Genomic DNA, 25,889 nt, shown 5'->3' on the forward strand with positions numbered 1-25,889 from the left:
GAAAATTGTTGAACTCCTTAAAATCATGAAAATATTCAGCTATGTTATCTTCCTATAACGTTACTGTTTTGCGTTTCACATTTATGTCTACAGTCTTCCTGGAATTCACTTCTGCATATGGTTTGAGGTAGTGATCAATCCTTCTTTAAAAATTTCTTTCTTTTTAATTTTTTATGGGTACGTGAAATGTTTTGATACAGGCATGCAGTGTGAACTAAGCACATCATGGGGAATGGGGGTATCCATTCCCTCAAGTGTTTATCCTTAGAGTTACAAACAATCCAATTATACTTTTTAAGTTACTTTAAAAGGTACAGTTATTATTGACTATAGTCACCCTGTTGTGCTATCAAATAATAGGTCTTAGTCATTCTTTCTATTTGTTTGTACCCGTTAACCATCCCCACCTCCCCGCAAGCCCCCCACTACACTTCTCAGCCTCTAGTAACCATCTGTCTACTCTCTATGTCCATGAACTCAACTTTTTTTATTTTTAGATTTTTCTTTTTAAATTGTTTTCCAATGTGGATATCCAATTTATAGAGCACCATGTATTTAAAAGAATTATTTTTTTCCCCACTGCTCTGCATGGCAAACATTGTTAGTAATCCACTCTCCATAGATGCTGAACCTGTTTCTGGATTATCTGTTCTGTTCCAATGATCTGTTTGGAGAACCTGCCAATATGACAGTCTCTTATTTTTTATAACATTATAAGACTTAATATCTAGTAAAAAAAAAAAACCCTCCAACTTTGTTTTTCTTCGGGAGTATCTTGGTGATTTCCATTTTGTTACATTTCCACATAAAATTTGTAACTATCTTGTAATTTGTGCACACACACACAAACATTGGTTTGAATTTGATAGAATCTATATATTAATTTAGGAGTATTGACATCTTTTCAATATTGTATTTTCTATAAGCTTTTAAAATTTTTCTCAATATTTTAAATTTTCATGTAAAAGCATTAAATATATTTTATTAGTTTTTTACAGTTAAATAATATAGTTTGATACTAATGTAAATGTCATTCAAAAATTTCACTTTCTGTTGCTTTTGTATAAATGTTTAATTCATTTTTATATATAGACTTTCATCTAACAGACTTGCTAAACTAACTCTATAGATTTTTCAAATTTCCCATATACGCACTCATACACCTATAAATAAAGGCAGTTTTATTTCTTCCTTTCCAATCCCACAACCTGTTAAATATTTTTCTTGCCTTGTTACACTAACTAGAAGTTCATTACATGTTTAATGAAAGGGTCTATACAGAACATACTTGTCACATTCTCAAACACAGAGCAGCCGTCAGCACTTCCTGTAATGTATGTTACTTGCTGTATGATTTTTACAGATACTCTTTGCAGAGTTAGAAATTGCCTGCTGGGCTAAGAATTTTAATCATGTGTGAATATTACATTTTATTAAATGCTTTTTCTGTATTTGTTGAGAAAACCATATGTTATTTAATGTGATAAATTACATTGAATGACTTTTAAATATTAAGAAACTCTTGCATTCCTGGAATTAACTCGATTGAGATATGATTTATTATTTTTTCTATATTTTTATATTGTAGAATCATTTTTAAACTATTTTTAAGGAGTTTTGGATTTGCATTCATGAGTAAGATTGACTTTTATTTTCCTTCTTGCAAGTTCCTCGTCAGATTTTAATATCAGGGTTATGCTGGCCTCACAAAACAAGCTGGGAAGCATTCTCTGTTTTTCTGCTCTTTGAAGGTACTTGTTTAATATTTGTCTGAATTTGTGCTTAAATATTTAGAAGAATTCACTAGGAAAGACATCGAGGCCTGCAATTTTCTGTGTGAATATGTTTACAATTATGCATTTAATCTAACAGATGTAGGCAGTTCAGGTTTTCCTGTTCTCATCTGTTTTGGTAAGTGGCAATTGGTTTGGAATTTATTTCATTTAAATTTGTAAAATTAGTGACATAATTCGAAATATCATTATCACTCTAATGTGTATAGGATCATCGGAAGATGCTCTTTTGCATTACTGATATTGTTTATTCATGTCTCCTATTTTTTTCTTTCCCGGATCAATCCTAACTAGGGTTTTGTTAACTTAAACGTTCTTTTCAAAAACCAACTTATGGTTTTTTCCCCCAATTTTGGTAATTATTCATATGTATTTTAATCATGAGGAATAATACCTCTTGTAGAAAGAAGAATATACAGAAATCAAAATGAAAAATAATTACAATAGTCTGAATTTCCAAAATTCGGGATAAACACAATTCCCCCAAATTTTGTGTATATTCTTTCAGATTTATAACACAAATGTATTTATGAAGTATGTTTTCTAAACACACACAGATGAAATATAGAATTATACTGAATGCTATTTGATACATATGACCACTGTTTCCTCATTTGTACATCTTCTTACTACTTCCCTGCTTAGATTATTTTAAAACATATTTAATATTGCATGACCTTCTTCAAAGATTCTACAAAATATATTTATAATCAATAAGGAGTTTGTTTTTAAATAGAACTTAAAATGAGCATATCTAACATAATTTATAAGTTCTGCAATATCATAAAATAATCATAGGCTATTTGACTTTTGCTTGTAGTGTAAAAATATCTTTTTAGAATTTATTATTTGAATTAGAATTCAAAGTCTAATAATAACATTGAATTAATACATGTTTTATAGTATAATACTGTTTATTACCTTTAAAATAATTTTTATTGAGAAAGTATTTAGTTGCCATAAAATGCACCCAAATAAAGTGCAGAAATTGATGAGTTACGATAAATGTAAACACCTGTTTAATTAATCCCACAAAGAGGAATCAGAATGTATCCATCACCCAACAGTTCCTTCATGCTCCTTTGTAGACAATCCTCATCACACCCTGACCCTGGAAATAATCAGCTTTCTGTCACTATAGAGTATTTTTACTAGTCTAGAATTTTATATAAATGAAATCATCTTGTGTTCACTTTTATTTCTGGCATTTTTCATTCTACAAAATATTTTTTAAATTGTTTTATGTTGTTGAGTACATCATCAGTTTATGTCTTTTATTATTAACTTCCCATTGTATAGATATACTGTTTGTTTTTCTTTTAACTCTCCCTTATTTTTGTCAATTATTCATTCTTTTCTAAAATTCTTCTTAATTTTTGGCTTTAATTTGCTGTATTTTTCCCCCTAATATCTTAACTTCTATCCTTAACTCATTTATCTTCTGCCTTTCTTCTTTTGATATCCATGGGCTCAATATTGGTGACTTCACTTTCATTTGTGATATTGATAATTTGGGTCTTTTCTTTCCCTTTTTCCCCCATAGATAGCAAACTAGAGGTTTATCAATCTTAGCAAATTTTTGAAAGAACCACCTTTTAGTTTGTTGATTTTCTCGAATACTTTCCTGTTTCCAATTTTATTCATTTGTGCTCTAATTTTTAAAATTTCTTTCCTTCTGCATTCTTTAGACTTCAATTCTAAATTCTCTAATAACCTAAGATGAAAACTTGCTTTATTTATTTAGATCTTTGTTTGCTTTCTAATATATGCATTTAATGCTACAAATTTTCCTCAAACACTGCTTTTGCTGTATCCTGCGTATTTTGATGTTATATTTTCATTTTCATATAGATTTAAACATCCTAGATAATTTCACATGAAACTTCTATTTTTAACTTGAATTTTTTTCAGATGTTTAGGAATTTTCTAGTTATTTTTCTGTTATTGATTTATAGTTTAAATTCCTTTATGACCTGAGAGCATACATTGTATGATTTCTATTTTTATAAATTTGCAAGAGTATGTTTTATGACCCATAATACATGGTGAATATTCCATGTGAGCTTAAGATGAATGTGTCTGCTGTTGTTGGGTGAAATGTTCTCAAAATGTTAATTAAATCTAGTTGAATAATAGTGATGTTCAGGTCTTCTATATTCTTACTGTTTTCCTGCTTCCTTGATACATCAATTATTCCAACTATAATAATGGACTTCTCCATTTTTAACTTGCCATTCTATCAGTATTTGCCTCATCTAACAACTCTGTTGTTAGTTGCCTATACAGTTAGGATTATTTTACCATCTTGGAAAATTGATCACTTTGTCTTTAGGAAATGTTTCTTGCTATCCCGAATAATCTTCCTTGTTCTGCAGGTTTCTTTGTCTGAAATTAATGTAGCTCCTCCAGCTTTTATTTTTTATTAGTGTTAACGTGTGATATATCTTTCTTCATCCATTTACTTTTAATGTATGTTAGTCTATATTTAATGTGGATTTCCTGTAGACAACATAGCTGGGCCTACTCTTTTTATATACTCTGACAATCTCTTTAATTGGTATATTTAGATTGCTCACTTTTCAAGTGATCATTGATATATTTGAATTAATATCTGTCATGCTTTTAACTGTTTTCTATTTGTTGCAATTGTTTTTAATTTTTTGCCCCATTTTAAGTTCCTTATCTGATTTTAATTGAAAATTTTCTATGATTCTATTTTATCTCCTCTTTTACTGTATCAATTATACTTTAAAAATTGTCAGTGGCTGCCTTAAACTAAACCAAAGTCCATTTTCAAATATTAATAATACTATTCTACTTATTATATAGTGCAGGTCCCTTATAACAGAGTATTCCCAACTTCTCCCTTACGTATCTGACAACATTCATTTGTAATTTAGGTGAATGTAATATTAATTTGCAATAAAAAATAAATTCATTTAATTTATCCATGTGCTATAAGCACCCAATACATGATTATTATTTTAAATGTTTATCTTTTAACTAATGATTTAATTAACTAAGAATAAGAAAAATAAATGATCTTACTTCTTTTATTTCTTCTTTAGTGTTCTTCTTTTCTCAATGTAGATCCAGATTTCTGAGCTATATAACTTTCCTTTTGTCTGAATAACTTCTTCAAACATTTCTTATAGGGAAGGAATGCTCTCAATGCATTCCCTCAGTTTTTGTTTGCCTGAGAGTATTTCTCCTTCACGTTGGAAGGATAATTTCTCTGGATATAAAATTGTAGTTTTATCTTTACTTCTTTAAATGCTTAACATGTTTTACTCCTCTCTTTGCTTGCTTGCTTGTTTTCTGATGAAAAGTCCAATGTAATTTTTATCTTTCTTTCTCTATCAGTAATATAGCTACCTTTCGATGCCCTCTGCTTCCAAAATTTTGTTTTTGTCTTTGGTTTACTATAATTTGAATCTGATATGACTCAGAATAGTTTTTATTTTGGTTTTTAATCTTCATGTTTATTCTCTGAGCTTCCTGGATCTACAGTTCAGTGTCTGTCATTAATATTGAAAAGTTATTGGCCATTATTACTTCAAATATTTATTTGATCTATTATCCTTTCCTTCTGGTATTCCACTTAACGCATATGTTACAAAGTTTATAATTGCCCACAATTCTTGATACTATCTTATGCTTTTCTTTTTCTTTTTCTATTACAGCTTTTTTTTTCTTTTTCTATTACAGCTTGAGAAATTTGTATCTTCTTTTCTTTTATATATATATATATTTTTTATTGTACTTTAAGTTCTAGGGTACATGTGCAGAATCTTCTGATCTTTTGTTGGTTGTATTGAATCTGCTGTTGGGCCCATCAAAGGCATTGTTCACTTCTATTCCAGCATTTTTAATTTGTACCATTTCTCTTTGATTCTTTTGCAGAGTTTTCATCTCTCTGATTACATTACCTATCTGTTTTTGCATGTTGTGCGCTTTTTCCATTAGACCCGTTAGCATATTAATCATAGTTGTTTTAAGTCCTTGTCTGATTTTCAACATCTGTGGCATATATGAGTCTTGTTCTGGTAATTGTTTTGTCTCTGCAGAGTGTGTTTTTTTTTTTTTCTTACTTTTTGGCATTCCTTGTAATTTTTTGTTGAAACCAAAATGTACTATATCTGATGACAATAGAAACTAAGACAAATGGGTTGTTAGTATGAAGATTTACATTACTCTGGCTAAGAAATGGGTTACAGTTTAGGTTTGCTATAGGTACTATAGGTACCAGATGCTTCCGGTTCATCTAATGCACTTGTTTCTATTCCTCCTTTTGACTTAAATTCTCTTCAGAGGCAGTCTTTGTATTTTAAGTCTTTCAACTGTTATCCAGTATTACTGCACTGGACTCCTGTTGTGTGGTGGTTCAAAGTGTAAGAGGAGCAATGTTCTATAATATTCCAACTCAATTTAAGTGTTTCAGTGGGTTGTTGTCTCAGAACTGTGGCCTTCACAAGCATATCTCTGGTGGTATAGCTTTTTTCCCTCCTGCCAGCTACTTTCTTTCCTGGCTACTAGGTTTCCAATCTATTTCTGTGAAGCTCTGACTCCTGTTGCTTTTTTTTCCTTAGGTAAGACAGGAAAGGTACGGAGGCTGGAATGGGAGAAGTACTGCCCCCCAATTGGGAGAGGTTCTGGCAAAGTCTTTTCTTCAGGAGAATAGCCCTTTGTTATGAAGAAAACCCTGAGCATACTTCACAGTCATTCCCTTTCCCACTTCCTGACAGAGCCAGAAGGGAATCTTTTTCTAATCTGCATAGAATGCATGGATGGGTTCTTGGAGGTAAAGCCCACAGAAATGTGGAGCCCTCTAAGACTGTGGTCAGGAACTTCTCACTCTCATGCTAGTCTACACTCAGTTTCCAGAGATTCATCAAAATTATCATAGAAGTTTTCCTGTCAGTTTCTGGTGCCAGTGGCTTTTGTTCCAGGTGGATGGATCTCAGCTCTGACTCTTTGGATGGTCCCGTCCCTCTAGAGTTCAGCATGATGGTGTGTCATGTGTACTAGCTTGTGCTGCTATAACCAATACCATAGACTGGGTAACTTAAACAACAGACATTTATTACTTATAGTTCTTGAGGTTGAAAAGTCCAAGAACAAGGTCCTACCCAATTCACTTCTTGGTTAGGGTCCTATTTGTGGTTTGCAGATGGCTATCTCTCTGCTGTGTCTGCACCTGGTGAAGAAAAAGAAGTCTGAGCTCTCTTCCTATTCTTATAAGGGCACTAATTTCCTCATGAAGGCCCCACCTCATACCTTATCAAAATTTGAATACCTCCCAAACACCTCATTTCCAAATACAGTCACATTGTGGGTTAGGGCTTCAACATATGAATTTTGAGAGGGTGCAATTTATTCTATAGCACCACGAAAGCTCAGTTCTCTGTTGAGTCTAAGAAAAGTCATTGATTTCTAATTTTTTTTTCTTTTTTCTTGTGGTGCAGTGTAGAGCAATATTTCACTCTGAGATGAGTACTGTGTGTGTGTGTATAAATACTCTAATATATACTAACAGAATAATATGTATATTCTGTAGAATATATATTAGAATAATATGTATATTCTGTAGAATATGTATTAGAATAATGTATATTCTATAGGAGATAAATATTAATTTCCCTTTAAGAACAGTTTTTGCTGCTATTTTATTATTTTTTAATGTACATAGGACACTACATAAGAAAAAAATGAATAGACGATTTTAGGCCTAGAAGGCTATCTTTCTGCAAAGTGTAATTTCATTCACTTTTACAGGCAACCAGAAGCACTGAACCTCTCTGACAACCTCACTATAATTCCCCACAGATTGGAAAGATGGGAAGTTTACCTTTAATCTCCGTGTGGGGCTGTCCATCCCTGGCTTTCCCTTTATCCTAAAAAGTAGATCCTCTAAATTCTTACAAAAAGCCTATGGAAGCCTGTAAAATATTCTTTTCTTTGAGGCTCTGGAACTAAAATTTTGTCCCTAACCCCATGAAAGCTGCTTATAAAACAATGACCAAAAACAGCAACAACAACAACAACAGCAAAACTACCCAGCTTCTGTTTCTCCTCGTCAGAAATCCTTTAGTTATCCCTAAAGAGAAAGCCTCAAATGCCGGGCTCACCTCTTTGGGTTTTCTTCTTCTAGATCTTGGACATTTAATATTTTATTATATTTTTATCTCTTCAACTCCTTTTTTTTTTATTCCAAAAGGAGGGTTCAGAGTTTCCAGTCTAGCAGTACCATAATGTGAATTTTTATAGTTATTTTCCATCTCAATAAAAATTTAGTCTTCCACAAAGTTGTACATGTAATACCCTAATATAAATGTAAGCTTTATGACTTGCCCACATATCTCTCATAAAACAATTTATTGCTGTGTTTCAACAATAGTTACAGATTACAGCCAAGTTTGCATCTTTCATGTACTTTTTCTCTTCTGGCTATTTGATCTGTCTTGGGAATTCAAACCCTTTTATGCAAAAGGTACTAAGCAGTATATTTTATAACTTGTATCTCCATAGATTCTAATGTAATGATTTGCGTGAGGGATCTCATCAAGTTATCGTTAATAATTTTGTGTTCCTTCAAATAAATATTTTAATAATATTCAGTATTTTTGGAAGGTGGTAGAGACTGCGTTTATTAAATAAAATTCCATTCCCTTTAATTTTGAAAATTGAGATTTATTATACGTGCAGCTCAAAACTTAACATTCTAATTTGATTAGTGGATTCTCATTGCTATTTCTTTATTATAATAAATGAATTATACATTCATAAGCAAGACTGAATCAACTTTGTAAGATACAGTCCTGATATCTTGTTCAACATATGTTTAAAAGTTACTCTTATCTGGGTTCATGTTAGCAAATTTTCCACTTTTCAGTAGTTCTTATTTCTCTTTGCTTTTTATTATATACTTTTCTAGACTAGATAACCTTTTTGGAGGCACATTTAGTAAAGATTTATACCTGATATCATAAAATTAAAAAGTGATTTCTATTTGACAGCATGTTGCTATGATTTATTTAGCATCTGAATGTCAGCTGACTATGTCAAAATGAATTGTACTTGAAAATAGGTCATGTGTAGGGCACGTGTAGGTTGCAAGAATTCTCACAATAAGGGAGGTTATTAATGACAAGGAGATTTTCATGTTTCCCTGTTTCTTTGTTGAACTTCTACGGTGCTGCTGTTTATTTGGATGGAGCTGGACTGATTTCTATATAATTGCAGAGTCTGCTATGCAACTATGTGTAACGGGTCCCATGTGTCTGATTTATAACAGTGACGTTTTAGAGCTTCTTACAAATTGCCATATGGACATCTCCCTTTATACTTCTTGGCTTTTATACATGAGTTGCTCAATTAATATTTGAAAAAGAAATTAGTGCTATTATGCCCCTTCATAAACTTTAGGATCACTTTGGAAATACTTAAAATCCTGTGAGAAACTTTAATTCATTAACTCCATAAATTTTCTTGGTTAAAATACATTCCTAAACCATCTATGAACACCTCATTGAGTTTGGAAATCACCAAGTCTAAAAGAAAAGAAAAATACAATGAAGGCTTTTTGGTTTTTATCACGTAAGACATATAAAGTTCATTTTACTTCTAGATATTTTATGTACTTAATAATATAACATATATTCTGTGTCTATTAGGAGGTTACTATTTATATGCAAGAGTCTTAATAATTATTGAATGTTTATCATTTTATTTTTATTTGACTCCAATAATTTTGGGAAGATATAAAGTTTAATAGAAAATCTCTTTGTCCATAAAAGTCAACTGGTAGAGCAGAGTCCCAGTTCAACAATAACCTAAGTTGCGTTATTCTAAAATGTGTAAAAGGTTTTAAATATAAATTATGAGGAAAAACGAAAAAAGCTTCAGCTAAAATATTAAATTTCCTCTAGGGTAAGTTGTTTGCTTTCATGTTCTGTTGAAGTGATGCCTTTTGATGGCTTAGCTAAATTAGGGGCTTTGGAGTCAGAAAAGCCTGGAATTAAATCCTTGCTCTGCCACTTTCTAGCTGTGTGACTTTAGGCACATAACCTCTATAATTTTCATTTTCCTCAGTTGTAAAGTGGTTACAAAAATAACTACTTCACAGAGTTGATGCAAATATTAAAGCTACCTAATACATTTCTGCTAGGTCTGATGCTGAGCCCCTAAATTTCATGTTGAAAACATTTAAATTGATAACATCGAACACAATCACTAGTTGTTATGGTCCAAATATTTGTGTCTCCCCAAACTTCATATATTGAAATCTTAACCCTCAACAAGATGGTATTAGGTGGGGCCTTTTGGGAGGTGATTAGGTCAAGAGGCCTGTTATGGAAATGCAATTAATTTCCTTATAAAAGAGACCCAAAGGAGCTCATTCACCCTTCCACGATGTGAGACTACAGCTAGAAAGGGGCATTCTATGAAACATGAAGTAGGCCTTCACCAGACACCAAATCTGCTGGTGCCTTCATTTTGGACTTTCCGGCCTCCAGAACTGTGAAAAATAAATTTTTGTTGTTTATAAGATACTCAGTTTATGACTTTTGAGGTGAGATCTTCTGAAATTTTTTTTCCCTCTGAAAAGTTTTGAGATAATATAGGGAACATAAAAGAACAGGATTTATACACAAACCAGAAGAGTACTTTAAGAGTGAGACAAAGATCCAAAGCACAAAATTAGCTTGGCATGCATTCGAAATGCAAATTTCAGAACCCTCCTCACAAATTTAGTACACAGGTGCAAGATTCGTTTCTAAAAATACACCTCGAGTAATCCTGACATATACTAAAGTTCTGAATCTTTAAAGGAAGACATAAATGTCCCTGTAATAAAATTATTATTTTTTAAAAAGGATAAAGAGATATTTAAATCCATGCATTTCTTTATCAATTGTTATGGTAACAATTCTTCACAACAAATTGAGGAAAGTTTCCTAGGCAAAGGAATACATTTGAAACTCAATAGCATGCACTGGACTTTTCATTTATAAAGTAATGTAGCATCAATCCTATGCATCATTCACAAACATTCTGAAAATTTCCATTAAATATTAAAATCCAAAGCAGAATCTTGGTTATGTATGAAAAAATTTCAACAAGTGGAGCAAAAATTGCAAATTTATTGATCAGTTAATAAATATAATAAATAGTAACTGCATATTTTTCCAAGTGACGCTGGCATTAGAAAGTTATTTAAGGTATCCAGAGTGCTACTAAGTAATGCTTTTGCCTGCTGTATTGCTATACAGTCTTCCTATGTGTGTCTCCATTATTTTATTATTATAAAATTAATACATGTCCATTAAAAAATCTAGATTTGACTGGAATGTGCTGTAAGTCCCATATCCCCAACCTCACAATTTTCCTTACCCTCCATATGAGATAATTGCTAAAAGTTTTGAATATGACAATGATATTTTTATTATTAATATAAACTGTATCTTATATTTATTCTTAATGTTTTCAAAATTTAAATAGCTCATAAATTGATCAAGTGAAAAGTGAAAGACTGTCATTTGCAGATGTCTTATTCCATTTACCTGTCAGCTGTTGCTGCCACTGTGCATCTTTTCTCCCAGTCCCTTAAGACGCCAAAATCATTGAACTTACATTAATTTTGAAACAAATGTGAGATCTTTTGGAGGGTAATTTAATTAATCATCCAGCTGTTCACTCTGCAAGAAATTATAATTAGGTATTGTGTTAGTCTGCCAGTGGCGCCTAGGAAATAGACTCAAAAGTATAAGAAGATCTAAGGTCCTCAACCAAAGCTGCACATTACTCTAATTTGGAAAGCTTGTAAAGACATAAGCATACAGGCTGGGTGTGGTGGCTCACGCCTGTAATCCTAACACCTTGGGAGGCTGAGGCGGGAAGATCATTTGAGGTCAGGAGTTTGAGACCAGCCTGGCCAACATGGCGAAACCCCGTCTCTAGAAAAATGCAAAAAAAAAATTAGCCAGCCATGGTGTCTGGGGCCCGTAATCCCAGCTACTTGGGAGGCTGAGGCAGGGAGAATTGCTTGAGCCCGGGAGGTGGAGGTTGCAGTGAGCTGAGATTGCACCACTGCACTCCATCCTGGGTGACAGAGTGACACTCTGTCTCAAAAAACAAAAATAAAAACAACAACAAAAAAAAGAGACATAAGCTTACACATACACACACACACAAAGAGAAGGAGAGAACAAAAACAATGCTCAGGCTCTGAGTGCTGAGAGTTTAAATGTGCAGTCTAAGTTCGGGAAACATTACCCTATATCAGCCATCCTAAAGGAAATTGAAATAATCGAATTTTGGGGTGAATCATTGGGATTTCCATAGAAATTGAGACTGTAGTGCTCTAGAGGTTGGGTAGGAATAAGATTTGGTTAGTGCAATGTAGAAAACAGCTAACCTTTCTTACCAAAACTCAGTAAAAAATTTTGACCAGTGGAACAGAATGGAACCTTCTCAAGGGTCTGGTTATCAGAGTCCAAATATCCATGGAATTAAACAATGTTCTCCTATTTATGTTCTGGGAAACACTAGTCTAGAAATTTGCTCTGCAAAACAACAGCAGCAGCAACAGTAAAAACAGAGGGGAGCAGTTCTCTGGCCTTATATCTTTGAGATGCGCTAGGTAAGTGTCCCTGCCATGGGTTGATACATTGCACTTTGCACATTAGCACGTGACATGCTCTGAGAAGCCCTGTAATTGAGACATCCGTTGAACTTTTGTTTTGTTTTTAAGCTCAGTCTTTCTCAAACATACACATTCAACAAATATTTTATTGAAAACCACTTTGAGCTGAGCAATGTTCTAGGTATTATGGATGGAACACAATAAACCTCCCTGCTTTAGTAGAGTTTGTTTTCTAGGATAAGATAAACAGGCAGATAATGATCAAATAAGAGAAATCCCTCTTAAAATAATGAGAAATATAGAGAAAATAGCAAGATATTTATGGGGGGTGTCAGGTACGCAGGTACTTTAGAGACTGTGATCAAAAAGGGCCTGTCTCGGGGGTAATATTTTACTCAAAGCTTAAAATGACAAGAGAAGCTGGGCATGCAAAGATCTGGGGAAAGAACTTTCAGAGCAGAATGCACTGCTGGTGCAAATCCCTGAGAGAACTGAACTTGGCTTGTTCAAGGAGGTCCAGTGTGGTTAGAGCATAATGGAAGTGATTGCTAAAGACTGTGTTTGGATAAGGAGTTTAGATTTTGTTCTCAGTGGCAAAGAAAGTGTTGGGGATGGCATAGTTTAATTTAACTCTACAAGTGTTACTATGTGCTCAGAGGGGAAGATACTGGGGGTGATGGCAAAGAACAAAATAATAATAAAGACCAGGAAGAGGCTATCAGGGTAGTTCTGGTGAAGTGATGCTTTGTTGAACTGAGTGGTCATATTGAGATAAAGAGGTGCCCCAATTTTGGATATAATTTGGAGATGCCATCACAGCTGTGCCTGTGTTATGTGAGCTTGAACATTTAGTATACGGGGTACTGGTGGAGTAGGGGCAGGAGGTAGGGGATTGATTGGCAAGGAGAATCAAATTAATTTAACTATAAAACACCCAATCTCTTAAAAATGTATTAGAAAATGTTTTGGTAAATGATAGTAAAGGGATATTTGTGAATTAGAAAGAAAAACAGGCAAATGATCAGATACTCTGGGTATTGGTGTTTCTAGTGTATTTATCTTTGTCCTGTGCAGTCTACATGAGATTGATCTTATTTGTTGACCCAGTCATGGGCAAGGGACTTATCATGAACGTGCAAATGTAGTTGCATGTCCCCTTATTATGAAAGAAAGAGATGGAGGAGAAAGAAGGAGGACCATGACAAGGAAGGTGAGAAATAAAAATGAAATGTAAATTATTGAGAACAACTTCTGCTTCATGCTGGCTTCTCCACCTGTAGTCTTAACAATGTGTTGTGTGGAAGAAAACAAAAGTTGCTTAGATGCTGCAGTATGTGGGTTTTACAGGTGAGCTACCTATCATGTCGATGCATCCTGATTTTATGGAAGAAACATAGCTCCTGGTCCTACCATATAATGGTTGCAATGGTTGCAAACACTGGAGGGATTCTTTTTTCTTTCCTTTCTGACCTTTAATTTCTTTGTCTGCAATTTGACTGTGCTAGCTTAGCATCAGTTCCCAAGATTTCTCTAGCTTTCAAATTCTAAAGTCCGTAAGTTTAATTACAGGTCTTTCCAAATTATTATTGCTTCCAATTTCCCTTAACAATTTGAATGTGTGTATCTGGCATTGTGCTGCTGAGGTTTAACAACCTGTTATCTGAGTGTAGCTCCAACTTGAATGTTGAGTGGTACTTTTCTTTATGTTAATGAGTAAGATGAGAAAGTGAAAGAACCAAAACACATCATAGCTTAATTCATTCATCAATGATGTAAGCAACTTCTTTGTTGACTCGGATGATAGTTTTTCAACCCTTGGAGAATATTTTCTCAATTTTTTTGGTGCTATTCACAATGTTAAGTGCTACAGACATGGCACATTTTTACGTTTAATCTACACTTTACAGAAGCAATTTTTATTACAGGTATCATGGTTGAAAACTGGTTTGATGGGGTGGTAGAATTTAAACTCTCTTAAGAAAAAAAGTTGAAGCAACAGTAATTTCTCTGGATGGAGAGACATCATGACATAACTGTTAATGTGATTTTCTTATAGAAGGTAACACCATTCATAGTAAAATGCAGATCACACATTGCTCATAGACATTATAGGTGACAAGCTGAAATGGATGTTCTCCAGATACATTGATTTCCTTCTTTCCCTTTTCTTTTAGGGTTTTTCAGGAAATGCAAATGCAGACAGTGTTGTGTACTACAGACTCCAGCCTTCTATCAAAGCCAGATTTCTGCGCTTCATCCCTTTGGAATGGAACCCCAAGGGCAGAATTGGAATGCGAATCGAAGTGTTTGGATGTGCATACAGTAAGTGTTTGTTTATCCAATACACTGACATAGATATCAAAAGAGATGTTTTAAAAGCCAAACTGCAAACTGAAATGGACTTTTTAGCTATGTAAAGAGATATAAAAAATAGGAATAATTTTTGTGGAAAGCTTTTTTGTGTGAGCCTGTACATGGCAATATTGACGTTCATGTTCAAGTTTAACATATTAATTCAGAGATGGAAGCACTTGATAGATAGATGGATAGATACATATTGATACATGTGAATACATTTCTTCAAATAGAATATTATTGACTGGGTTGTAACTTTCAAATATTAGAAGTTTCCTTCATGAGTTATATTTGATGATATTTCATTTAGGTATCCTGAGTCTAAAAAAAGGGACAGTGTACCATTTAGTTTAACCAGTCATGTTATGAAACCAAAAAATATTTTTTTCTTTAGCCTAAAAACAATATCATGCAATTCACCTTTAAATATGCTATGCTCTCAGTATAAATTAACAGAAAAAGAAAAGACTTCTGCCTGAATATAATATGTGTTTAAAATACTTTCACATAAAAAAGAGAGAAACCACAGATTTCACTTAGTCTCCTCTTAATGAAGCATTTTATTATATATATTTTTTGTGAGGAAGGGACCTAAGAGTTATTGATAGTGCACCTCAAGCCACATTATCCTGTCAGATACACTTTTATTATAGAACAGTGGGTTAGTTAATATGATTTACAATTAGCAGACTAACAGTGTGAGGTTTGAAGAGATTCAGTAATTTGCTCAGAGCCTCACATATGAAATAATTTGGAAGAGAACCCAGTACTGTTCAACTTCATGACATCGTTTTTTAATCTCTAGTAAACATTTATTTTTAGCTACTGAAGCTTCTTTCATACATACGCTGTCACTTTGTGATGTAAGCCAAGTTCTGATTCACTTTCTTTACATAAAAGAAAAGCAGGTGATAAAGAGATCAAGTGACTTGTTGAAGTTGTCTAAACTCTATCCGACAGAGAGACCACATTGCGTCGTTTGCGTGGGTACTCTCCTGTATTTCGTGATGTTCTCAGTGTCCATCTCTACCATCGAACATATTTGACAGACCTGATTCCTCCAGGGCCTACAGAATAATACTAACAAAAGTATTAATATAATATTAACAGCAATAATAGCAGTAACACTAATAGTAATATTAATAGCATTCCTTTCTATAACTCTAGAAATAGCACCGTTTCCTTAGTGCTTATTATATGCACTATTCTAAGCAGTTTACGATTCCTCAAAATAGCCCAGATAAATATTACTGGGTAACTACTCCATTTACCTCTTTTGAAAATGAGAAAGCTGAAACTTAGAGAGGTTGACTTGCTCAAGCCACACAGAGAGGAAGTGGCAGAGCTGGGTTTGCACCCAAGTTTGCCAAACTCCAGAAAGCAAGCTTATATTGACATTTCCTCTAGTTGTTGAATAACAGAGATGAGTCGGTGGCCAACTAACCTCTCACTATCGGTCCACCTTAATTGCAGGCTTTCATGGCTTCAACAATCCAGCTTAGCTACACCATGTTAGTTCCTCCTGTCACAATTAGTATACCTGAATAAAATCATGCATTAAAAAAATCCCACCCCCAATTATGATCCTGCAAACTAGAACTTGGACAGTAGTCTTATTTGTCTTTGGATCATAGAGCTTAGCAAAGCTCATGCCACATGATGGACAACTAGTAAAACAAATTTCAAGGTGCTTCCTATTTACAGTTATATTCTCCACTTATTCAGAGCATCCACCTTGCAAAATACTTGTCTATCACAGTATAAAAATAGCTAACAGTTATTGTGCATGTATTTTTTGTAGACATTCTACTAATAATTTAATACTCAAAACCACCCATTTATTAGAGAGAGAACTGGGTCTTAGAAACATTAAGCAATTTGTTCAATACCACACCCTTAGTATGCATTAAACCTAGGATATAAACTCAATATTAACAAATTTAACATTAAGAGCAACAGTTTAGTGGGACTGTTTATGCTGTTTTGCTGGCTATAAAGCACCAGATATAATGTCCACATGTGGTGATAGCTAAGGTACAGGTTCTTTTGAGTTATCTGCTGCTCTGTGGCTAACGATAACTCAAACCTCCCCCTCACCTGTCTTGATCTGCAGCTCTCTGGAATGTTCTTTTTGTTGCGACTTCATTTGCTATCTTTGGGGCGAGCATACTGTCCACGTATTTGGTCAATATTCTTTTCACATTGACCCATGGTTGAAGTAGTAGTACTGGATTTTAAACCCAAACTTAAACACATATAGTGAGATAGTATGGCAGGAGTTAATGACAAATGATGGTTGTGTAATTTTAAACCATTATTAAAGGAGAAAAAGTAATAAACTTAATGGATAAACATTCTTCTAGATAATCAGAAAATAACCAAAGAATGGGTTGGGCATGAGTACCTTATGGGAATGTATTTGATCAAATTGACTTTTATACCTCAATTACACCATAGTCATGCTCACATTTTCCACCTATTCATAGCATTGGCATTGCAATATATTTATTAAAACATGATATTATGTAGCCATCATTTATTAAAGTTAATATGTGCCAGAGACTGTAAAGAATACGCATCTTCTGATTTGTTCCTAGCAATGTAGGGAAGCAGTCACACGAATATTGCCATTTCATGTAGGAGTCAGAGGAGACAAGCAGAATTATCTACTGAATAAGACATACAGCTTGCTCTGGGTGGCATGGCAAAGAAATAGCTAGGACTACTGGCTTTCCCTACCCTCAGAAGGAAGGGCTGTAGTTGCTATCATCACAAGCATCCTGTTGCAAGAGTTTGTCTGCAACTCCCTTAAGTAGCACAGACCCAAGATCAGATTGGATTTTCCCCAGACACAAAAGACCATTCTCCTGAAATCCCTATTAAAAGGAAAAATGGTGTTGGGGAGTGGGTAGGATTTCTTTACTGAATCACAGCCACAGGACATTCATCCATGCCCAACAGAGTAGGTTTCCCCTGAGCTTGAGGAAGGCCTGAAGGATTGCATGCAACCGGCCATGCTCCCCTATCTGTGCCTCCTCATCTGCACCAAATTAACGTGACTCAGGTGCGCTTTGCCTAAGCCATTCACTCAAGTGTAGCACACCTCGCAGACTGCTTCATCTCTCCTGACATAGAAGAAGGCGAACTTAAGAGAAATTGGTAACTTCTGCAGAACTACACAACCCATGTCAGATCTAGGATTTAAAATCAGTTGTCTCATTTTCCTAAGCCAGTGCCCCTGACAACTATATGAATCATACATGTATTGAGCCTTTAACTATTTATTGGTACTTGCTAAAAAGAACTCTACTAGGTATTGGGTATAGGTAGATATTCTAAAGTCATAAATATTTTCTTAATAAAGATAGGCATGTGCAATGTTAGAAAAATTATATGAACCAAGTATAAAATATTGTAGCATGAGTATAGGGTGTGAGGGATAAAGTGATTGATAAATTGTGGTTAGTATAAGAAAGTTTATAACAGTAGATTTTGAAACAAAGTTGCAGATATTTTCACATGGGAGACTGAGAGGATGGTCCAAATAGGAAAAGTGCTGTACCCTAGTCAAGCACAGGAAAGAGGATTGCTGGAATGATTATTTGAGTACAGTCATTCAGACTGAAATTAGGGCTACGGGTTAGAGGGTGAAATCTGGAGGCAGCAACTCATTAGAAGGCTTTCGCTCTTGTTTGGCTAAGTGATGGTAGAACCCCAAGCTAGAGGAACAGCAATCAGTAAAGGGGGAGGAAGGGTGAGGCGCGGTGGCTCATGCCTGTAATTCCAGGACTTTGGAAGGTCGAGGTGGGTGGATCACCTGAGGTCAGGAGTTCGAGATCAGCCTGGCCAACATGGTGAAACCCTGTCCCTATTTAAAATACAAAAATTAGCCAGGTGGGGGAGGAGCCAAGATGGCCGAATAGGAACAGCTGGGGTCTACAGCTCCCAGCGTGAGCGACGCAGAAGACGGGTGATTTCTGCATTTCCATCTGAGGTACCGGGTTCATCTCACTAGGGAGTGCCAGACAGTGGGCGCAGGTCAGTGGGTGCGCACACTGTGTGCGAGCCGAAGAAGGGCGAGGCATTGCCTCACTCGGGAAGTGCAAGGGGTGAGGGAGTTCCCTTTCCTAGTCAAAGAAAGGGGTGACAGAGGGCACCTGGAAAATTGGGTCACTCCCACCCAAATACTGCGCTTTTCTGACAGGCTTAAAAAACGGTGCACCAGGAGATTAATATCCCGCACCTGGCTCAGAGGGTCCTACGCCCACGGAGTCTCGCTGATTGCTAGCACAGCAGTCTGAGATCAAACTGCAAGGCGGCAGCGAGGCTGGGGGAGGGGCGCCGCCATTGCCCAGGCTTGCTTAGGTAAACAAAGCAGCCAGGAAGCTTGAACTGGGTGGAGCCCACCACAGCTCAAGGAGGCCTGCCTACCTCTGTAGGCTCCACCTCTGGGGGCAGGGCACAGACAAACAAAAAGACAGCAGTAACCTCTGCAGACTTAAATGTCCCTGTCTGACAGCTTTGAAGAGATCAGTGGTTCTCCCAGCATGCAGCTGGAGATCTGAGAACAGGCAGACTGCCTCCTCAAGTGGGTCACTGACCCCTGACCCCCGAGCAGCCTAACTGGGAGGCACCCCCCAGCAGGGGCAGACTGACACCTCACACGGTCGGCCAGGTACTCCAACAGACCTGCAGCTGAGGGTCCTGTCTGTTAGAAGGAAAACTAACAAACAGAAAGGACATCCACACCAAAAACCCATCTGTACATCACCATCATCAAAGACCAAAAGTAGAGAAAGCCACAAAGATGGGGAAAAAACAGAGCAGAAAAACTGGAAACTCTAAAAAGCAGAGCACCTCTCCTCCTCCAAAGGAACGCAGTTCCTCACCAGCAACGGAACAAAGCTGGACGGAGAATGACTTTGACGAGTTGAGAGAAGAAGGCTTCAGACGATCAAATTACTCCAAGCTATGGGAGGATATTCAAACCGAAGGCAAAGAAGTTGAAAACTTTGAAAAAAATTTAGAAGAATGTATAACTAGAATAACCAATACAGAGAAGTGCTTAAAGGAGCTGATGGAGCTGAAAACCAAGGCTCGAGAACTACGTGAAGAATGCAGAAGCCTCAGGAGCCGATGCGATCAAATGGAAGAAAGGGTATCAGCAATGGAAGATGAAATGAATGAAATGAAGCGAGAAGGGAAGTTTAGAGAAAAAAGAATAAAAAGAAATGAACAAAGCCTCCAAGAAATATGGGACTATGTGAAAAGACCAAATCTACGTCTGATTGGTGTACCTGAAAGTGACGGGGAGAATGGAACCAAGTTGGAAAACACTCTGCAGGATATTATCCAGGAGAACTTCCCCAATCTAGCAAGGCAGGCCAACATTCAGATTCAGGAAATACAGAGAACGCCACAAAGATACTCCTCGAGAAGAGCAACTCCAAGACACATAATTGTCAGATTCACCAAAGTTGAAATGAAGGAAAAAATGTTAAGGGCAGCCAGAGAGAAAGGTCGGGTTACCCTCAAAGGGAAGCCCATCAGACTAACAGCAGATCTCTCGGCAGAAACTCTACAAGCCAGAAGAGAGTGGGGGCCAATATTCAACATTCTTAAAGAAAAGAATTTTCAACCCAGAATTTCATATCCTGCCAAACTAAGCTTCATAAGTTAAGGAGAAATAAAATACTTTACAGACAAGCAAATGCTGAGAGATTTTGTCACCACCAGGCCTGCCCTAAAAGAGCTCCTGAAGGAAGCGCTAAACATGGAAAGGCACAACCGGTACCAGCCACTGCAAAATCATGCCAAAATGTAAAGACCATCGAGACTAGGAAGAGACTGCATCAACTAACAAGCAAAATAACCAGCTAACATCATAAAGACAGGATCAAATTCACACATAACAATATTAACTTTAAATGTAAATGAGCTAAATGCTCCAATTAAAAGACACACACTGGCAAATTGGATAAAGAGTCAACACCCATCAGTGTGCTGTATTCAGGAAACCCATCTCATGTGCAGAGACACACATAGGCTCAAAATAAAAGGATGGAGGAAGATCTACCAAGCAAATGGAAAGCAAAAAAAGGCAGGGGTTGCAATCCTAGTCTCTAATAAAACAGACTTTAAACCAACAAAGATCAAAAGAGACAAAGAAGGCCATTACATAATGGTAAAGGGATCAATTCAACAAGAAGAGCTAACTATCCTAAATATATATGCACCCAATACAGGAGCACCCAGATTCATAAAGCAAGTCCTGAGTGACCTACAAAGAGACTTAGACTCCCACACATTAATAATGGGAGACTTTAACACCCCATTGTCAACATGAGACAGATCAACGAGACAGAAAGTCAACAAGGATACCCAGGAATTGAACTCAGCTCTGCACCAAGCAGACCTAATAGACATCTACAGAACTCTCCACCCCAAATCAACAGAATATACATTTTTTTCAGCACCACACCACACCTATTCCAAAATTGACCACATACTTGGAAGTAAAGCTCTCCTCAGTAAATGTAAAAGAACACAAATTATAACAAACTATCTCTCAGATCATAGTGCAATCAAGCTAGAACTCAGGATTAAGAATCTCACTCAAAACCACTCAACTACATGGAAACTGAACAACCTGCTCCTGAATGACTACTGGGTACATAACGAAATGAAGGCAGAAATAAAGATGTTCTTTGAAACCAACGAGAACCAAGACACAACGTACCAGAATCTCTGGGATGCATTCAAAGCAGTGTGTAGAGGGAAATTTATAGCACTAAATGCCCACAAGAGAAAGCAGGAAAGATCCAAAATTGACACCCTAACATCACAATTAAAAGAACTAGAAAAGCAAGAGCAAACACATTCAAAAGCTAGCAGAAGGCAAGAAATAACTAAAATCAGAGCAGAACTGAAGGAAATAGAGACACAAAAAACCCTTCAAATAATTAATGAATCCAGGAGCTGGTTTTTTTGAAAGGATCAACAAAATTGATAGACCGCTACCAAGAGTAATAAAGAAAAAAAGAGAGAAGAATCAAATAGATGCAATAAAAAATGATAAAGGGGATATCACCACCGATCCCACAGAAATACAAACTACCATCAGAGAATACTACAAACACCTCTACACAAATAAACTAGAAAATCTAGAAGAAATGGATAGATTCCTCAACACATACACTTTCCCAAGACTAAACCAGGAAGAAGTTGAATCTCTGAATAGACCAATAACAGAAGCTGAAATTGTGGCAATAATCAATAGCTTACCAACCAAAAAAAGTCCAGGACCAGATGGATTCACAGCCAAATTCTACCAGAGGTACAAGGAGGAACTGGTACCATTCCTTCTGAAACTATTCCAATCAATAGAAAAAGAGGCAATCCTCCCTAACTCATTTTATGAGGCCAGCATCATCCTGATACCAAAGCCTGGCAGAGACACAACCAAAAAAGAGAATTTTAGACCAATCTCCTTGATGAACATTGATGCGAAAATCCTCAATAAAATACTGGCAAACCGAATCCAGCAGCACATCAAAAAGCTTGTCCACCATGATCAAGTGGGCTTCATCCCTGGGATGCAAGGCTGGTTCAATATATGCAAATCAATAAATGTAATCCAGCATATAAACAGAACCAAAGACAAAAACCACATGATTATCTCAAGAGATGCAGAAAAGGCCTTGACAAAATTCAACAACCCTTCATGCTAAAAACTCTCAATAAATTAGGTATTGATGGGACGTATCTCAAAATAATAAGAGCTATCTATGACAAACCCACAGCCAATATCATACTGATGGGCAAAAACTGGAAGCATTCCCTTTGAAAACTGGCACAAGACAGGGATGCCCTCTCTCACCACTCCTATTCAACAGAGTGTTGGAAGTTCTGGCCAGAGCAATTAGGCAGGAGAAGGAAATAATGGGTATTCAATTAGGAAAAGAGGAAGTCAAATTGTCCCTGTTTGCATACGACATGATTGTATATCTAGAAAACCCCATCATCTCAACCCAAAATCTCCTTAAGCTGATAAGCAATTTCAGCAAAGTCTCAGGATACAAAATCAATGTACAAAAATCACAAGCATTCTTATACACCGATAACAGACAAACAGAGAGCCAAATCATGAGTGAACTCCCATTCGCAATTGCTTCAAAGAGAATAAAATACCTAGAAATCCAACTTACAAGGGATGTGAAGGACCTCTTCAAGGAGAACTACAAACCACTGCTCAATGAAATAAAATAGGACAAAAACAAATGGAAGAACATTCCATGCTCATGGGTAGGAAGAATCAATATCGTGAAATTGGCCATACTGCCCAAGGTAATTTACAGATTCAATGCCATCCCTATCAAGCTACCAATGACTTTCTTCACAGAATTGGAAAAAACTACTTTAAAGTTCATATGGAACCAAAAAAGAGCCCGCATTGCCAAGTCAATCCTAAGCCAAAAGAACAAAGCTGGAGGCATCACGTTACCTGACTTCAAACTATACTACAAGGCTACAGTAACCAAAACAGCATGGTACTGGTACCAAAACAGAGATATAGATCAATGGAACAGAACAGAGCCCTCAGAAATAACACCACATATCTACAACTATCTGATCTTTGACAAACCTGACAAAAACAAGCAATGGGGAAAGGATTCCCTATTTAATAAATGGTGCTAAGAAAACTGGCTAGCCATATGTAGAAAGCTGAAACTGGATCCCTTCCTTACACCTTATACAAAAATCAATTCAAGATGGATTAAAGACTTACACGTTAGACCTAAAACCATAAAAACCCTAGAAGAAAACCTAGGCATTACCATTCAGGACGTAGGCATGGGCAAGGACTTCATGTCTAAAACACCAAAAGCAATGGCAACAAAAGCCAAAATTGACAAATGGGATCTAATTAAACTAAAGAGCTTCTGCACAGCAAAAGAAACTACCATCAGAGTGAACAGGCAACCTACAAAATGGGAGAAAATTTTCGCAACCTACTCATCTGACAAAGGGCTAATATGCAGAATCTACAATGAACTCCAACAAATTTACAAGAAAAAAACAAATAACCCCATCAAAAAGTGGGCGAAGGACATGAACAGACACTTCTCAAAAGAAGACATTTATGCAGCCAAAAAACACATGAAAAAATGCTCACCATCACCGGCCATCAGAGAAATGCAAATCAAAACCACAATGAGATACCATCTCACACCAGTTAGAATGGCAATCATTAAAAAGTCAGGAAACAACAGGTGCTGGAGAGGATGTGGAGAAATAGGAACACTTTTACACTGTTGGTGGGACTGTAAACTAGTTCAATCCTTGTGGAAGTCAGTGTGGCGATTCCTCAGGGATCTAGAACTAGAAATTCCATTTGACCCAGCCATCCCATTACTGGGTATATACCCAAAGGACTATAAATCATGCTGCTATAAAGACACATGCACACGTATGTTTATTGTGGCATTATTCACAATAGCAAAGACTTGGAACCAACCCAAATGTCCAACAATGATAGACTGGATTAAGAAAATGTGGCACATATACGTCATGGAATACTATGCAGCCATAAAAAATGATGAGTTCATGTCCTTTGTAGGGACATGGATGAAATTGGAAATCATCATTCTCAGTAAACTATCGCAAGAACAGAAAACCAAACACCGCATATTCTCACTCATAGGTGGGAATTGAACAATGAGAACACATGGACACAAGAAGGGGAACATCATACTCTGGGGCCTGTTGTGGGGTGGGGGAAGGGGGGAGGGATAGCATTGGGAGATATACCTAATGCTAGATGACGAGTTAGTGGGTGCAGCGCACCAGCATGGCACATGTATACATATGTAACTAACCTGCACATTGCGCACATGTACCCTAAAACCTAAAGTATAATAATAATAAATAAAAAAAATGAACAACAACAACAAAAAAAAATTAGCCAGGCATGGCGGTGCACGCCTGTAATCCCAGCTACTTGGGAGGCTGAGACAGGAGAATCACTTGAACCCAGGAAGTGGAGGTTGCAGTGAGCCAAAATCATGCCACTGCACTTCAGCCTGGGCAACAGAGTAAGACTCTGTCTCAAAAGTAAAGGAGGAGGTAAGCAGATTCAAAATATTCTGAGGATATTGAATCAAGAGATCTTGGTCATTGTATGTGAGGGAACACTGAGTTATCAAATTTGCTTTTTTTCTTTCCTCCCTTGATCCTTTTTTTTTTCCTTCAAATTTGAACAACTGTCTGGAAGGAGGTGTCATTTACTAAGATGGGAAATGAGACAATAGATTGTGGAAGGAAACAAGAGATAATTAATCCTGTTGTTGACACATTGAGTTCAAGTGCCTATGATACATGGAAGATTGGAACTCCAAGCCCTCTGAGTTGAAGATGTAGAATTGAAACCTATATAAATATCATTATTGTTAGTAAATTATTAAGTATTCTACTTATTGTACTACTGTTAATAACAAACGTGTGAAGTGCTATGTTTGAATGACTACTCATGTCTTGAAAAATGGGAATGCATTTCTGCCATAATAAAAGCAGCTCCTCTGTACTATTTTTCAGGTGGAATAAATATTTTGATACCAGGCTCCCCTTGTGCCTAATACATGTTTGCTGAAGTCATAGATGCAAGCCTGTCCTGTGATTATTACAGGAAAATGGCTATTGTGAAAACCACACATAAATTGCCCTTTACCCCAACAAGTTAGGGCAGTAACTTGTTATGAAGGAACATGAAGTGAATGGAAAATCCATATCAAAGAGCATGTTCTACTTTTATGTCAGTAAACTTGAAGTTGTTTCCTGAGTAATGAGAGAAGTAGAGGCTAAATTTTGTGGGATCAAAGAGAAACTATAAATTTCAAATATCTTGGCCATAGCAGTAGTGATCATGTTTATAGATCTAGAGAAGAAATGTATAGAAATAAATTACTGGTGGGAGAAAGAAAGAAAAAGAAAATGTTTGATGCTACAGAAACAATACTACATGTCTCAAAGAGAAGTAAACAATAGTGAACAAAGGAAAATAAATGGGTGATAGTGAATATATCTGCAATGTCCTTAGG

At 36.1% G+C, this 25,889-nt stretch overlaps 1 protein-coding gene across 1 annotated transcript in view; it reads left to right on the forward strand.

The window, feature by feature from the left end:
* CNTNAP4 (contactin associated protein family member 4) overlaps positions 1-25,889 on the forward strand; it is a 291,788-nt gene that overhangs the window by 138,467 nt on the left and 127,432 nt on the right. Inside the window, exon 4 of the mRNA XM_024233533.2 lies at positions 14,613-14,760. Within this exon, the coding sequence (XP_024089301.2) occupies positions 14,613-14,760 (148 nt within the window). The remainder of the gene's footprint in view (positions 1-14,612; positions 14,761-25,889) is intronic.

The sequence above is a fragment of the Pongo abelii genome, chromosome 18 (genome assembly GCF_028885655.2).
Source record: "Pongo abelii isolate AG06213 chromosome 18, NHGRI_mPonAbe1-v2.0_pri, whole genome shotgun sequence".
NCBI lineage: Eukaryota > Metazoa > Chordata > Mammalia > Primates > Hominidae > Pongo > Pongo abelii.